Genomic DNA, 17,374 nt, shown 5'->3' on the forward strand with positions numbered 1-17,374 from the left:
TTCACTCATAATCCATTCAGTGCATCATCATATATATTCTAACATTCACTCGTAATCCATTCTTTCACTCATTCATACTCACCATCTTTCTTCATTCAGTGCATCATCACATATACTCTTAACATTCACTCATAATCCATTCCATGCATCATCGTATATATTCTAACATTCACTCGTAATCCATTCATCTATTCATTTGTATTCACCATTTTCCTTCATTCAGCTCATCATCACATATACTCTTAATATTCACCTATAGTCCAGTCATTCACTTCTTCACACCATCCTTCTTCATGCAGCTCATCATCACATTTACTCTAACATCCATTCGTAATCTATTCTTTCACTCATTCATACTCACCATCCTTCGTCATTCAGTTCATCATCACATATACTCTTAACATTCACTCTTAATCTATTCATTCACTCATTCATACTCACCATTTTCCTTCTTTCAGCTCATCATCACATATACTCTTAACATTCACTCATAATCCATTCATTCATTCATTCATACTCACCATCTTCCTTCTTTCAGCCCATCATCACATATACTCTCACATTCACTCATAATGCAGTCATTCACTCCTTCATACCCACCATCATTCATTCAGTCCATCATCACATCTACTCTAACATTCACTTGTAATCCATTCATTTGCTCATTCATACTCACCATCCTCCTTCATTCAGGCTTCTTGGAAGGAAGCAGGTGTTCAGATTCCGCATTCCTCACAGATCTGGCACACTTTGGAATAGGAAAAGGGTCTTCCTATGTAGCACTTTGTAATAGTAGTAGTAGTATTTGGTTGTTTAGATAACCTGTCATTCAGCTCAGACTTACTGGAGCCTCATCAATTGCTCAACAGATGTTTTTTAACCTCTGCAACTTAAAGTGTCCTTGTCTCTGACTATGTAAACATGTGTTGTTTACACCAGAAATTCCCAGGTCAGTTCTCATTAGTTCAGCAGTTTTTCTTCATTAGCACTTTTCATACCAAAATGAATCCAGTTCTTTACTCTTTTGTTTCTCTGTAATGCCATTTACAGGCTGCAGTTTTAGGATGCTGTCTTCAGCCTTACCAGACCTTACTAAGCCCTTAGCCAGACTCCAATTGTACATTTTCATTCAATCCACTCATCACATAGGGCATGTCCTTCCATTTCCACCAACACTGAGCTTTTCCCCTTTGCAGGTCCGATGGCCGCCGCTGGTCGCTGGCTTCGTTGCCCTCCTCCGGCTATGGGACTAACACCCCCAGCTCTACCGTTTCGGTGAGTAATAGGGGAGGGGACCTCTTTAGGGGCCTGGTTGCTATTGTGTCCTAACCCACCAACACACTCTCCAAGCTTGCAATCAGAAACAGTCCAGGATTATACACAACAGGATTATACACAGGTAGTCCAGACAGAGGGTCAAGCAAGAGGATAGTCAGGAGTCCATTTCAAAGGGTCAATAACAGAGAAGCTCACTAATATCCAAGAATAGTCGAAGTCAAGATCCAAACACATAGTCAAAAGTCCAAAAACGAAGTCCACCAACAAAGGCTCTGTCTAAGACAGTGGTTCTCAACCTGGGGGTCGCAACCCCCAGGGGGGGTTGTTGGGCCATTTTGGGGGGTCGCGAAGCTGTCTTGGCTAGCCCCGCCCCCGCCAAAATGGCTGCCAACCCTTGCCCCGCGCCTTTCTAAGTGTGGAAGGGTGTGGGGGGGAGGCGGAAGGCTGCCCTCATGGCCTTGCCATGAGCGCAGCCTTTCTTCCCACCCCCTGAGCCTTTCCGAGTTCAGAAGGGCGTGGGGTGCGAGGTGGAAGGCTGCGCTCACGGCCTTGCCATGAGCGCAGCCTTTCTTCCCACCCCCTGAGCCTTTCCGAGTTCAGAAGGGCACGGGGTGCGAGGTGGAAGGCTGCGCTCACGGCCTTGCCATGAGCGCAGCCTTTCTTCCCACCCCCTGAGCCTTTCCGAGTTCAGAAGGGCACGGGGTGCGAGGTGGAAGGCTGCGCTCACGGCTTTGCCATGAGCGCAGCCTTTCTGCCCACCCCCTGCGCCTTTCCGAGTTCAGAAGGGCGTGGGGTGCGAGGTGGAAGGCTGCGCTCACGGCCTTGCCATGAGCGCAGCCTTTCTTCCCACCCCCTGAGCCTTTCCGAGTTCAGAAGGGCACGGGGTGCGAGGTGGAAGGCTGCGCTCACGGCCTTGCCATGAGCGCAGCCTTTCTTCCCACCCCCTGAGCCTTTCCGAGTTCAGAAGGGCACGGGGTGCGAGGTGGAAGGCTGCGCTCACGGCCTTGCCATGAGCGCAGCCTTTCTTCCCACCCCCTGAGCCTTTCCGAGTTCAGAAGGGCACGGGGTGCGAGGTGGAAGGCTGCGCTCACGGCTTTGCCATGAGCGCAGCCTTTCTGCCCACCCCCTGCGCCTTTCCGAGTTCAGAAGGGCGTGGGGTGCGAGGTGGAAGGCTGCGCTCACGGCCTTGCCATGAGCGCAGCCTTTCTTCCCACCCCCTGAGCCTTTCCGAGTTCAGAAGGGCACGGGGTGCGAGGTGGAAGGCTGCGCTCACGGCTTTGCCATGAGCGCAGCCTTTCTGCCCACCCCCTGCGCCTTTCCGAGTTCAGAAGGGCACGGGGTGCGAGGTGGAAGGCTGCGCTCACGGCCTTGCCATGAGCGCAGCCTTTCTGCCCACCCCCTGCGCCTTTCCGAGTTCAGAAGGGCACGGGGTGCGAGGTGGAAGGCTGCGCTCACGGCCTTGCCATGAGCGCAGCCTTTCTTCCCACCCCCTGAGCCTTTCCGAGTTCAGAAGGGCGCGGGGTGCGAGGTGGAAGGCTGCGCTCACGGCCTTGCCATGAGCGCAGCCTTTCTTCCCACCCCCTGAGCCTTTCCGAGTTCAGAAGGGCACGGGGTGCGAGGTGGAAGGCTGCGCTCACGGCCTTGCCATGAGCGCAGCCTTTCTTCCCACCCCCTGAGCCTTTCCGAGTTCAGAAGGGCACGGGGTGCGAGGTGGAAGGCTGCGCTCACGGCTTTGCCATGAGCGCAGCCTTTCTGCCCACCCCCTGCGCCTTTCCGAGTTCAGAAGGGCGTGGGGTGCGAGGTGGAAGGCTGCGCTCACGGCCTTGCCATGAGCGCAGCCTTTCTTCCCACCCCCTGAGCCTTTCCGAGTTCAGAAGGGCACGGGGTGCGAGGTGGAAGGCTGCGCTCACGGCCTTGCCATGAGCGCAGCCTTTCTTCCCACCCCCTGAGCCTTTCCGAGTTCAGAAGGGCACGGGGTGCGAGGTGGAAGGCTGCGCTCACGGCTTTGCCATGAGCGCAGCCTTTCTGCCCACCCCCTGCGCCTTTCCGAGTTCAGAAGGGCGTGGGGTGCGAGGTGGAAGGCTGCGCTCACGGCCTTGCCATGAGCGCAGCCTTTCTTCCCACCCCCTGAGCCTTTCCGAGTTCAGAAGGGCACGGGGTGCGAGGTGGAAGGCTGCGCTCACGGCTTTGCCATGAGCGCAGCCTTTCTGCCCACCCCCTGCGCCTTTCCGAGTTCAGAAGGGCGTGGGGTGCGAGGTGGAAGGCTGCGCTCACGGCCTTGCCATGAGCGCAGCCTTTCTTCCCACCCCCTGAGCCTTTCCGAGTTCAGAAGGGCGCGGGGTGCGAGGTGGAAGGCTGCGCTCACGGCTTTGCCATGAGCGCAGCCTTTCTGCCCACCCCCTGCGCCTTTCCGAGTTCGGAAGGGGGCGCGGGGCGAGGCGGAGGGCTGTGCTCACGGCATGGTCCAGTGAATGAAAATACATCCTGCATTTCAGATATTTACATTATTATTCATAACAGTAACACAATTACAATCAGGAAGTAGCAATAATAATAATTTTATGGTTGGGTGTCACCACAACGTGAGGCACTGTATTAAGGGGTCATGGCATTAGGAAGGTTGAGAACCACTGGTCTAAGACGTTGCTCCCAGCAAAGAGCTGCTGCAGCCACCAACTATTTATTCTGCTGCGGAAGGAGGTTTCTGTCCAAACTCACCAGCATGCTCTCTTAGCTCGTAATCAGAAACAGTCCAGGATGTTACACATCAGGTAGTCCAGACAGAGGGTCAAGCAGGGCCAATAACAACAAAAAGAAAATACATATTTAACATTTTTGTAATGAGGGATGTGAATAGGGAGGATGAATAGGGAGGAAATAGAGAAGAATGTTAAGGAATGGGATATCTTCTTATTTTGTGGGGAAAAGTGAAAAACATTTTAGAATAGGCTCCATAATTTGGTCTTTGTTAGAATTTTATTTGTAATTTTTATAGGATGATTCTTGTGCTAGAGCAGCGATTCTCAACCTGGGGGTCGGGACCCCTGGAGGGGTCGCGAAGGGGTGTCAGAGGGGCTGCCAAAGACCATCAGAAAACACAGGATTTTCTGTTGGTCATGGGGGTTCTGTGTAGACAGTTTGGCCCAATTCTATCGTTGGTGGGGTTCAGAATCCTCTTTGATTGTAGGTGAACTATAAATCCCAGCACCTACAACTCCCAAATGTCAAGCTCTATTTCTCCCAAATTCCACCAGTGTTCACATTTGGAAATATTGAGGATCTGTGTCAAGTTTGGTCCAGATCTATCATTATTTGAGTCCACAGTGCTCTCTGGATTTAGGTGAACTAAAACTCCAAAACTCAAGGTCAATGCCCACCAAACCCTTCTCATAATTTCTGTTAGTCATGGGAGTTCTGTGTGCCAAGTTTAGTTCAATTCCATCATTGGTGGAGTTCAGAGTGCTCTTTGATTGTAGGTGAACTATAAATCCCAGCAACTACAACTCCCAAATGTCAAGCTTTATTTCTCCCAAATTTCACCAGTGTTCACATTTTGAAATATTGAGGATCTGTGCCAAGTTTGGTTCAGATCCATCATTATTTGAGTCCACAGTGCTCTCTGGATTTAGGTGAACTACAATTCCAAAACTCGAGGTCAATGCCCACCAAACCCTTCTTGTATTTTCTGTTGGTCATGGGAGTTGTGTGTTCCACGTTTAGTTCAATTCCATCATTGGTGGAGTTCAGAATGCTCTCTGATTGTAGGTGAATTATAAATCCCAGCAACTACTACTGCAACGCTCTCTACGTGGGGCTGCCCTTAAAGACGACCCGGAAGCTTCAGCTAGTCCAGCGCGCGGCAGCCATGTTGTTAACAGGAGCAGGACGCAGGGAGCATACAACGCCCTTGTTGTTCCAGCTCCACTGGCTGCCGATTTGCTACCGGGCCCAATTTAAGGTGCTGGTGTTATCCTACAAAGCCCTAAACGGTTCCGGCCCAAAATACCTTGCGGACCGCATCTCGGCCTATGAGCCCACGAGGACCTTGAGATCATCTGGGGAGGCCCTTCTCTCGATCCCGCCTGCCTCACAGGCACGTCTGGCGGGGACGAGAGAGAGGGCCTTCTCGGTGGTGGCCCCCCGGCTGTGGAACTCCCTCCCTGTTGACATCAGACAGGCCCCCTCCCTCATGGCCTTTCGTAAGGGCCTGAAGACTTGGCTCTTCGAGCAGGCTTTCAACTAAATGCTATGTTACTGGTAATGACAACCGGAATGAATTATGACTACGAGACTGACTATGATTCCATAATATGACGGAGCGGATTTTTAGTGTAATTTAGATGTTATGTATTAGTGATGTTAGTTGTTGTTCTGATCTCTTTTGTAAAGTGTCTTTTTGTACTGTACACCGCCGCGAGTCGCCCTAGGGCTGAGAGCGGCGGTTAATAAATGCAAGAAATAAATAAATTAATAAACTACAACTCCCAAATGACAAAATCAATACATCCCCTCCCTGCAACCTCACCAGGTATTTGTGCCATATTTGGTCCAGTAAATGAAAACACATTCTGCATATCAGATATTTACACAACGAGCCATAACAGTAGCAAAATTACAGTTTTGAAGTAGCAACAAAAATAATTTTAAGGTTGGGGGTCACCACAACATGAGGAACTGTATTAAGGGGTGATGGCATTAGGAAGGTTGAGAAACACTGTGATAGAGGGAAGAATGAGTGAATTCTTTCCTGGGAAGGAAGGACAAGGTTGTATATGAATGTCGCTCAACTCAAAGGATGGGAAGTCACTGCAACATAAGGGTTGGGAGGGGCGGCATAGTGTAATGGGGAACAATTCTTGTAGTAACTGTTCAGAAGTATATGTGTTTTATGTATACGTATATGTGTAGATTTTGGGAGGGAGGGGAAACAATCTTACCAACGATTTGTATTTGATCTTGATTAAAAACATAGTTTCTGCAATAACAGCAACAAAAAATAATAAAGCTCAAATTCAAAGGGTCAATAACAGACAAGCTCACCCATGCCTAAGAATAGTCCCAAGTCGAGATCCAAACATATAGTCAAAAGTTCAAATATGAAGTCTACCAACAAAGGTACCACCTGTAGCTCCATCCAAGACGTTGCTCCCAGCAAAGAGCTACTGCAGCTACTAGCTATTTATGCTGCCGAATCAAGCCCTTACAGCTCAGAAGCCCTTTTCTGAGACAGCCGATTGGACCTTCTTAGCTGAATGGCACTGAACATAATAATAATAATAATGATGATGATGATGATGATGATGATGATGATGATGGAGCCCCCGGTGGCGCAGTGGGTTAAAGCACTGTGCCGGCAGGACTGAAGACCAACAGGTCGCAAGTTCGAATCCGGGGAGAGGCGGATGAGCTCCCTCTATTAGCTCCAGCTCCTCATGCGGGGACATGAGAGAAGCCTCCCATAAGGATGATAAAACATCAAAAATCATCCAGGCGTCCCCTGGGCAACGTCCTTGCAGACGGCCAATTCTCTCACAACAGGAGCGATTGCTCCTGACACAACAAATAATAATAATAATAATAATTATTATTATTATTTATTTACTTTATTTATATACCGCTTTTCTCAGCCCTCAGGCGACTCAAAGCGGTGAACAGCATCGATACAAAACATCACGAGACAAGTACAAGGCGATTAAAAACAATTGTAACATAAATCATTAACATCCATATAACAATCATTAGCGCCTCAACAGTAAAATCAGAATCCAGTCTTGTCATCCATTATTCCGTATTCCTATGTTCAATTACACAGTTTAATCAAATGCTTGTTCAAACAGCCAGGTCTTCACTTTCCTCCGAAATGCCAGCAGGGAGGGGGCTGATCTGATATCTGCAGGCAGGGCGTTCCACAGCCGAGGGGCCACCACTGAGAAGGCCCTGTCTCTCGTCCCCCCCAAGCGAGCCTGTGATGCAAGCAGGACAGAGAGCAGGGCCTCCCCAGATGATCTTAGTGTCATAGTTGGTTCATAGGAGGAGATGCATTCGGAGAGGTAAGTAGGGCCAGAACCGTTTAGGGCTTTATAGGCTAACGCCAGCACTTTGAATTATGCCCGGTAGCAAACTGGCAGCCAGTGGAGCTGGTGCAACAAAGGAGTAGTATGCTCCTGTTAGCAACCTGGCTGCCGAACGCTGGACCATTTGAAGCTTCCGAGCAGTCTTCAAAGGCAACCCCACGTAGAGAGCGTTGCAGTAGTCTATACGGGATGTAACCAGAGCGTGGACTACCATGGCCAAGTCAGACTTCCCAAGGTACGGGCGCAGCTGGCGCACAAGTTTTAACTGTGCGAATGCTCCCCTGGTCACCGCTGAAATCTGGGGTTCCAGGCTCAGTGACGAGTCCAAGATCACTCCCAAGCTGCGAACCTGCGTCTTCAGGGGGAGTAAGATTGGGGTAGGGGAGTGATGGAGCGTGGGGTTGTGTGTGTGTGTGTGGCAGCGGGGGGAGTGATGGAGCGTGGAGTTGCGTGTGTGCGTGTGGCGACGTGGGGAATGGGGTTGCGTGTGTGTGTGCGGCGGTGGGGGGAGCGATGGAGCGTGGGGTTGCGTGTGTGTGTGCGGCGGCGGGGGGAGTGATGGAGCGTGGGGTTGAGTGTGTGTGTGTCTGGCGGCGGGGGGTGTGTGTGATGGCGCGTGGGGTTGCGTGTGTGTGTGCAGCGGCGGGGGAGTGATGGAGCATGGGGTTGCGTGTGTGTGTGCGGCGGCGGGGGGAGTGGGGTTGCGTGTGTATGTGCGGCGGCAGGGGGAGTGATGGAGCGTGGGGTTGCATGTGTGTGTGCGGCGGTGGGGGGAGTGATGGAGCGTCCGATCACATGTCGGACACTTCCCAAGTGTCTTAAGACTGTGTGATGTAACGGCAAATAATGCATGCCCGGATCGCCCTCGGATCGCCCTCATCCAGACCGTTACAGCGGCCAAACAGCGGCCAATAATCATCTTTATTTAATACCCCGCCACCATCTCCCCAATGGGGACTCAGGGTGGCTTGCATGACGCCAAGCCCAACATGTTACAATAAAGTAAAATCAATACACAATAACAACACAGTAAAATACTGTACAAAAAACGATAAAGCAAAATCATACACAATAAAATAACATAACAATGAGTGGGCCGCATGTGCAAGATAAAAACTAAGATATTAAAAATACTAAAATCAGTGAGCTCCAAAGTGTCCGTCTACTCAGGTGGCTGTCCTACGTTGGCCCCTGATTTGGCTGCGCTTCCCCATCATCCTCATCCTCCACCAAGATTCTGACATCCTGGCCGGGTTCTGGAGAGCTCTATGGGGGACCGAATGCTCACTCTTCGCCCCTCCGTTTTCTCACCTCCTGCTGCAGTCATCCTCCTCGTCTTCACAAGAGCGCCTGCACCAGCTCCCCTACCAGCCCACGCTGGATGAGCTCCACTTCCTCTCCAAGCATTTCCGCAGCACCGAGAGCGTCGCCGGTGGGGAAGATGGGCGCCGCTCCCCTTGCTTCCGACCGCGCTCCCGGAGCTTGAGGTAAGTAAGGGAGCTTATCTCTAAATAAGTGCAGTGGAACCTTGACTGAAGAGTGTCCCAAATTAAGAGTGCTTTGAGCTCAGTTCTGTCACTTGGCCCTAGTTTCAGTTTAACATATGAGCAGCATTTTTAGTCACGAGCCTTCTCTCAGCCCGAGTTTTGCCTTGACATACGAGTAGTGTTTTGAGCCACTCATACGTCAAAGCAACCCAAGGCTGAGTGAAGGCTCTTGTCTCAAAACATTGCTCATATGTCAAAGCAAAACTCAGACCAAGCAAAGACCCCAACCAAAAAGCTGCTCATATGTCAAAGCAAAACTCAGATCAATCAAAGCCTCTACTCAAAACACTACTCATATGTCAAAGCAAAGCTCAGGCCGAGCAAAGGCCTCAAAGCAAAATGCTGCTCGTATGTCAAATCAAAACTCAGGCAGAGAGAAGACTCTTATTTATTATTATTTCGAGGTTTTATATACCGACCCTCTCACCTTCAAAGAGGGATTCGGACCGGTTCACAACATGTGTTAACATATTGTATATTGTATATTCTTTGTATGTTAACACGTGTTGTGAACTGGTCCGAATCCCTCTTTGAAGGTGAGAGGGTCGGTATATAAAACCTCGAAATAATAATAATAAATAAGAGCCCTCTCTCTGCCTGAGTTTTGATTTGACATACAAGCAGCATTTTGCTTTGAGGGTCTTTGCTCGGCCTGAGTTTTGCTTTGACATATGAGTAGTGTTTTGAGTAAAGATGCTTTGAGTGATCTTAGTTTTGCTTTGACATACGAGCAGCTTTTCGGTTGGGGGTCTTTGCTTTGTCTGAGTTTTGCTTTGACATATGAGCAATGTTTTGAGACAAGAGCCTTCACTCAGCCTTGGGTTGCTTTGACGTATGAGTGGCCAGAATGCTAAGATACAGCCCTTTTCCTTCATAAAGCAACGCAGCTGAGAACTGCATATCTGGAGGAGATTGGGGTAAACTGTAGGGGTGATGCAGATATCTCAAGTGGCTTGAGATTGTGTAATAGCTGGTCTATTTTAACCTTCGTTTTAACCTTCGTTTTTAATTTTTGTGGCATGAAATTTTACCTTTGCATTTTAATGATGATATTTTTAATTATCTATTAACCTAATCAAGTTTGAATGTATGTTAGTTCACTATTATGGGAGTCTTAGGATAGTGATTATTGTCTATTTGTGCATGTTTTTGTTTTTAATGTTGATACGGTCAATGGACTAATCAATAAACTTTGCTTTGCTTGCTTTGACGTATGAGCAGTATTTTGAGTTAAGCACCGTTACTCAGCCTGGGTTTTGCTTTGCCATATGAGTGGCATTTTACCTGTCCGAACGCATCTCCCTGTCATTCCACAGATATATAAACCCATTTTCCTAGTTCCAACAGACCTCACTACCTCTGAGGATGCTTGCCATAGATGCAGGCGAAACATCAGGAGAGAATGCCTCTAGACCATGGCCATATAGCCCAAAAAAAACCTACAAAAACCCAGTGATTCCGGCCATGACAGCCTTCGACAATACACCTTCCAGTATTTTCTGTTGGTCATGGTCATGATGGAATTGAACCAAACTATGTGCCAACTATGTGTCAGTTCCATCATTGGTGGAGTCCGGAATGCTCTTTGATTGTAGGTGAACTATAAATCCCAGCAACTACAGTTCCCAAGTGACAAAATCAATCCCCCCCAACCTCACCACTATTCAAATTTGGGTGTATTGTATACTTGTGCCAAATTTGGTCCAGTGAATGAAAATATATTCTGCAAATCAGGTATTTACCTTACGATTCATAACATGAGCAACATTAGAGTTATGAAGTAGCGACGACATAATGATATGATTGGGGGTCACCACAACATGAGGAACTGTACTAAGGGGTTGCGGCATTAGGAAGATTGGGAAACACTGACTTTTTTATTTATTTATTTATCGTGTCAGGCAACCGAACAGTTGTATTACATTTTTGACAGAACAAACAAACAAACATACAAAAGACACAAAGTTTGCAAGCTTGGTAGTTGGTTAAATGTCCTTTGGCCAGTATCTGGCCACTTGGAGTGCTTCTGGTGTTGCCGCAAGGAGGTCCTCCATTGTGCATGTAGCAGGGCTCAGGTTGCATTGCAGCAGGTGGTCAGTGGTTTGCTCTTCTCCACACTCGCATGTCGTGGATTCCACTTTGTGGCCCCATTTCTGAAGGTTGGCTCTGCATCTCATGGTGCCTTCCAAGTAGCCCAGTTTTCTGTGTGCCCAGGGGGGAGTCTCTCATTGCGTATCTCTCATTGCGTGGGTTTGAGCCTGCCACTTTTGGACTCTCGCTTGCTGAGGTGTTCCAGCGAGTGTCTCTGTAGATCTTAGAAAACTATTTCTTGATTTAAGTCGTTAGCATGCTGGCTGATACCCAAACAAGGGATGAGCTGGAGATGTCTCTGCCTTGGTCCTTTCACTATTGGCTGCTACTTCCCGGCCGATGTCAGGTGGTGCAATACCGGCTAAGCAGTGTAATTTCTCCAGTGGTGTAGGGCGCAGACACCCCGTGATAATGCGGCATGTCTCATTAAGAGCCACATTTACTGTTTTAGTGTGGTGAGATGTGTTCCACACTGGGCATGCATACTCAGCAGCAGAGTAGCATAGCGCAAGGGCAGATGTCTTCACTGTATCTGGTTGTGATCCCCAGGTTATGCCAGTAAGCTTTCGTATTATATTGTTTCTAGCACCCACTTTTTGCTTGATGTTCAGGCAGTGCTTCTTGTAGATAAGAGCACGGTCCAGAGTGACTCCCGGGTATTTGGGTGTGCTGCAATGCTCCAGTGGGATTCCTTCCCAGGTGATCCTCAGAGCTCGGGATGCTTGTCTGTTCTTGAGATGAAAAGCATATGTCTGTGTTTTAGATGGGTTAGGGATTGGCTGTTTTTCCCTGTAATAGGCGGTAAGGGCACCTAGAGCTTCGGAGAGCTTCTGTTCTACCATCTCAAAGCTCCCTGCTTGAGTGGTGATGGCACGATCATCAGCATAGATGAAGCTTTCTGTCCCTTCTGGCAGTGGCTAACACTGAGTTAAGAGCTCAGTCACAGAACGATATCAACCCCAAAATTCCCAGCATTGCAGAGAGCAAGATGCTAATAAAAATGGCTCTTATATTTGTCGTGCTTACATTTGTTGTACTGGGCAAATCTGCTTTCCCTCTTTTTCTTTTTGGATGCCTAAACTCTACTTCTAAAAAATTGAATGAGATATGAATGGCGCATGGAACTCAAGTCAGTGCGGTACTTCCGATCGTTTCCGATTTAAGGAGGTTCCGCTTGCACCATTGCAAATGAATAATTGTGTGCCCAAACGTTCTTAAATATATTTCCCTACGTTCCTTCTGCACCGCTTCATCTCTATGCCAAAGCCTCACCTCGTCTTAACAATATAGTTCTATGTCATTTCATTTCTAGTTGGAATAATCTCCCATTTTTTTCCCACGGCACCATAACAACCAAAGGCGACACGTTGCATTAATCATGGGCCGAGCAAACGGGCTTCGTAGGAAAAGTAACTTCCCATCTGTCCGCTGGAGGCAATGCAACAATAAGGGGATTAAAATGCCGCTGAGAGAAAGCTGGGTCATTCCAGGCCGCGGGGAAATGCGCAAACACCGCCGGCTGGGAGTTTCTGAGAGACGTAGAGTGGGATGGGACCCACAGAGGTCATCTAGTCCATGCCCCAATCCTCTCTATCGTATCATAGAATTATAAAGAGATCTCGAGCTATTATTATGTTTATTTATACCCTGCTTTTCTCTCCACAAGGAGACTCAAAGTGGCTATGTATCTATTATTAGTATTAGAATATATTGTTAGGTTCTTGTGGGTTTTTTCGGGCTATAGGGCCATGTCTTAGAGGCATTTCTCCTTGGCCCTATAGCCCGAACATGGCCCTATAGCCCGAAAAAACCCACAAGAACCTAGTGATTCCAACCATGAAAGCCTTCGACAATACACAGAATATATTGTTGTTGTTGTTGTTGTTGTTGTTAGAAAAACAACAAGATTAGTACACAGCAGACACGATCACTATGCTGCCTGTTGTAGTAGTAGTAGTAGTAGTAGTAATAATAATAATAATAATAACAACAACAATATAATACATCACACAGTACCAAACACTTGGGAAGTGTTTGACTTGTGATTTTGTGATACGAAATCCAGCATATATATCTCATTTGCTATGTCATACTGTGGTTTTGTGTCAGTAAAATTAATAATAATAATAATAATAATAATAATAATAACTCGGATCTACACGCATTATTATCTGATACATCACACAGTCCTAGACACTTGGGAAGTGTCCGACGTGTGATCCAATACAACAGGCTGCAGTGTGAGATTGTTTGCTGTGCACTAATATTTTTGTGTTTCAAATAATAATAATATATAATAATAATAATAATAATAATAATAATAATATAAACTGATTAGTTCCTTCTGTCTTATTTTTTATTCTTATAAGGCATTATACAAGCAATCCCCCGGTTATTATTATTTATTATTAACTTTATTTACACCCCACAAAATCTCCCGTAGGTCTCAATGCGGCTTACAAAGGCCAAGGCCGCCAACAATCAACAACATACAGTACACAATAAACTCAAAAGCAAATAATAAACATCAAGCAAAACAATAAAACAGTAAAACAATGACACCGTAACATAATTAAAACCAAAGGCCGGGCCAAATGTAATGGACAAAAATTAAAATGCTGAACTTGACAGGTAATATATACAGGTATATGGAGGTAGGTGCAATGTGCAGATAATCTTGAGTCTCTAGTAAAGTCCAATTGGGCTTATCAGGAGTTTCCCATTCTGGAAAGGCACACTGGAACAGCCAGGTCTTCAGGCTCTTCCTAAAGACAGCCAACGTTGGGGCTTGTCTGATGTCCTTGGGGAGAGAGTTCCAGAGTCGGGGGGCCACCACAGAGAAGGCCCTGTCCCTCGTCCCCACCAAACGCGCCTGCGATGCAGGTGGGATCGAGAGCAGGGCCTCTCCAGATGATCGAAGGGAGAGTGCGGGTTCGTAAACAGAGATGCGGTCACGCAGGTAGGCAGGTCCCAAACCGTTTAGGGCTTTGTAGGTGAGCACCTGCACCTTGAATTGGGATCAGAAAATGAATGGCAAGTTATTATTAATATTATTATTTCCATGTTATATACAATTTACATGGAATGAAATTGACATGTTATGGACAATTTACATAAAGTTTGCAATGGTAACCTATATTATATAACATGGATCATACTCTCTCTATATATGTGTGTGTGTGTGTGTGTACGATTTACATAAAGTATACAAAGGTCACCTATATCATATAACATTGATCATAATGTATTTCCTATAACAGCCGACCCCTCTCACTTTTTCAGCCCCGGCCGCACGACCGGCACATTTGACAATGAGGTAGTGATGATGAACCATGTCTACAAGGAACGCTTCCCGAAGGTGAGAAGCAGCCAGAAAATGCCTAGCAAAGACATAATTTCATGGTGACGTATATGGGGACTCCTATCGTATTTGTGCCTGTGTAATTTTGGTTGAAAACCAAACCCCTTCCCTGTTCCTGGCAGGCGACGGCACAGATGGAGGAGCGCCTGGCGGAGACGGTGGCTGGCTTCTCGCCCAGCCTGCCACTCTCGGATGGCGTGTTGGGCTTCATCCACCACCAGATTGTGGAGCTGGCCCGTGACTGCCTGGCCAAGTCCCAGGGTGCCCTGGTCACCTCTCGCTACTTCATGGAGCTCCAGGAGAAACTGGAGAAGATGCTGCGGGATGTGAGTGAGCCCCCACACACCCTGAATTGTCCCCTCCTGTCCCCAAGCTCAGTAGGTGGCACATGGGTTATGAGGAGGCTCTCTTGAGGCTCCGACAACACAGTCCCCCTTGAGGTGGAGCAAAAGGGTCATGCGTGGTGCATTAGTGAGCATGGGTTATAGGGGGCCTATCTTGAGGCCGAGGATACACTGCTTTTCCAGGGAGAGACCTCTCCGACGACACAGTCCCCGCTTGAGATGGAGCCAAAAGGTCACACTTTCAGAGGGTTAAAAATACTCCTGTCCACTTCAGAGGGAAGCGAATGCTGGACTACGTGGAGCATGGGTTACAGGGGGTAGGAATAGATTACAGAAAGGTAGGAATGGGTTATAGGTTTTTGTTTTTTTCGTGTCAGGAGCAACTTGAGAAACGGCAAGTTGCTTCTGGTGTGAGAGAATTGGCCGTCTGCAAGGATGTTGCCCAGGGGACATTGCCTGGATGTTTTGATGTTTTATCATCCTTGTGGGAGGCTTCTCTAATGTCCCTGCACAGGGAGCTGGAGCTGACAGAGGGAGCTCATCTGCGCTCTCCCCATATTCGAATCTCTGACCTGTCAATCTTCAGTCCTGCCGGCATAAGGGTTTGACGCACTACGCCACCGAGGGCTCCAGTTATAGGGGTGGGAATGGGTTATAGGGGGATCCAGAGTGGATTTCTGCTGTTTTGCATTCCCCTTTTAAAAATACCCCTCTGCCTAGGGGGGAGCGGATGCCGGACCATGTGGTGCATAGGTTATAGGAGGTGGGCATGGGTTATAGGGGGCTCTCTTGAGGCTGGCAGATAGTACACACTGTTTTTCCAGGGAGAGACCCATTCGCTAACACTATTCCTCCCTTGAGACGGAATGAACGGGTCACACTTTCGCATGGTTAAAAATGCCCCTCTGCCTTGGAGGGTAGCAGATGCTGGACCATGTGGCCCATGGGTTATAGGGAGGTTGGCATGGGTTATGGGGAGGGGGGGCTCTTGGGGCCAAGGGATGGGACACACTAGGAGAGAGAGAGAGAGACCTCTTTACCAACGCAATTCCCCCCTTGAGATGGAGTAAAACGGTCACACTTTAAGGTGCTGTGGGATGTGAGTAAGCTCCCCCTGCACATCCCAAATTGTCTCCCCAAGCTCAGTAGGTGGCACATGAGTTATAGAAAGGCCCGCTTGGGGTCAAGGGATGGGACCACTGCTCTCTTCCAGGGAGAGAGAGAGAGAGAAACCCCTCCGCCAACACAATCCCCCCTAGAGATGGAGCAAATGGATTATGCTTTTGGACAGATAAAAATATCCCTCTCCACCTCAGAGGAGAGTGGATGCCAAACCACGTGCCACATGGGTTATGGGGTGAGGGGGTGGGCATGGGTTATAGGGGGGCTCTCTTGGGGTCGAGGGATGGGATACATAGCTTTTCCAGGGAGAGAGACTGAAACCCCTCTGACAACACAGTCCCCCCTTGAGACAGAGCAAACTAAGTCACACCTTTGGAGGATTAAAAATAAGGGATGTACAAAACAGCAGAAAACTGTTCTGTTTTCATTTCAAATTTTGGTTCTGTTTTCGGGAAGATTCTTCTTGAAATGGAACTCCAAATCCCAAATTATGACTCTGAACTAATCTCCAAGAATCTTCCTGAAAAACAGAAGAGGGGGCACCCAAAATCCAAAACGAAAACAGAACGGATTTTCACTGTTTCAGACACCCCTATTAAAAATCCCCCTTTGTGTCTCGGAGGGGAGCAGATGCACACAGAGAAGCCCCAAAGGACCCTTCTTATTCCCCCCCCCCCCCAAGGGAAACTCAGGACCCCACAAACTCTCCAAATTGCCCCCTTTCTTTTCTCGTCCCCGTTCTATAGGCACAAGAGCGTTCAGAGAGCGAGGAGCTACGCTTCGTGGAGCAGCTCGTCCGCAAGTTGCTGATTATCATCTCCCGCCCGGCGCGGCTGCTGGAGTGCCTGGTAAGGGGACAGTGGGCTTGGTCTCCCCCCCCCCCGCCCCCCTGGACCACTATTGAGGGAAGTGACTGATCATTAGAGCTGAGAAAGGCTCCTCTTTTGGTCTAGGGCTTCCATCATCTGCTCAGCCAACTGCCGTCCAAACCGGGAGCCTTTCTCGGCTCTAATACAGCATTCCTCTCATTTGTTTTGGACTCCAAATTCCAGAAAGGCTCCTGCTTTGGACTGTGGCTACCATGATCCAAGGGGAGGGGGGCGGATCTGGGTTTAAACCGAGGCGGCCATGTTTCCTTTCTTGAATGCTTGTCCGTAGGAGTTTGACCCAGAAGAGTTCTACCACCTTTTGGAGGCCGCAGAAGGCCAGGCCAAAGTTGGGCAAGGCATCAAGACCGACATCCCACGTTACATCATCGGCCAGCTGGGGCTTGCAAAGGACCCCCTGAAAGGTAAGCTGATGAGGCACAGGGATAATAAAAAGTAATTTCAGGCTTTTCATTATCCCTGGAGTGACTTGAGAACCTGCAAGTCGCTTCTGGTATGAGAGAATTGGCCGTCTGCAAGGACGTTGCCCAGGGGACATTGCCCGGATGTTTTGATATTTTACCGTCCTTGTGGGAGGTTTCTCTCATGTCCCTGCATGGGGAGTCGAGGCTGACAGTGGGAGCTCATCTGCTCTCTCCCCGTATTTGAACTTCCGATCTTTCAGTCTTCA

General features: G+C 48.3%; 1 protein-coding gene across 4 annotated transcripts in view; it reads left to right on the plus strand.

The window, feature by feature from the left end:
• MAST3 (microtubule associated serine/threonine kinase 3) overlaps nucleotides 1–17,374 on the plus strand; it is a 99,247-nt gene that overhangs the window by 44,670 nt on the left and 37,203 nt on the right. For all 4 annotated transcript variants that reach the window (XM_060785745.2, XM_067473554.1, XM_067473555.1 and 1 more), the window contains 6 exons: nucleotides 1,197–1,275; nucleotides 8,676–8,839; nucleotides 14,273–14,348; nucleotides 14,474–14,677; nucleotides 16,564–16,665; nucleotides 16,976–17,108. In XM_060785745.2, coding sequence (XP_060641728.2) covers nucleotides 1,197–1,275; nucleotides 8,676–8,839; nucleotides 14,273–14,348; nucleotides 14,474–14,677; nucleotides 16,564–16,665; nucleotides 16,976–17,108 — 758 coding nt within the window. The remainder of the gene's footprint in view (nucleotides 1–1,196; nucleotides 1,276–8,675; nucleotides 8,840–14,272; nucleotides 14,349–14,473; nucleotides 14,678–16,563; nucleotides 16,666–16,975; nucleotides 17,109–17,374) is intronic.

The sequence above is a fragment of the Anolis sagrei genome, chromosome X, assembly GCF_037176765.1.
Source record: "Anolis sagrei isolate rAnoSag1 chromosome X, rAnoSag1.mat, whole genome shotgun sequence".
NCBI classification, from domain to species: Eukaryota; Metazoa; Chordata; class Lepidosauria; order Squamata; family Dactyloidae; genus Anolis; species Anolis sagrei.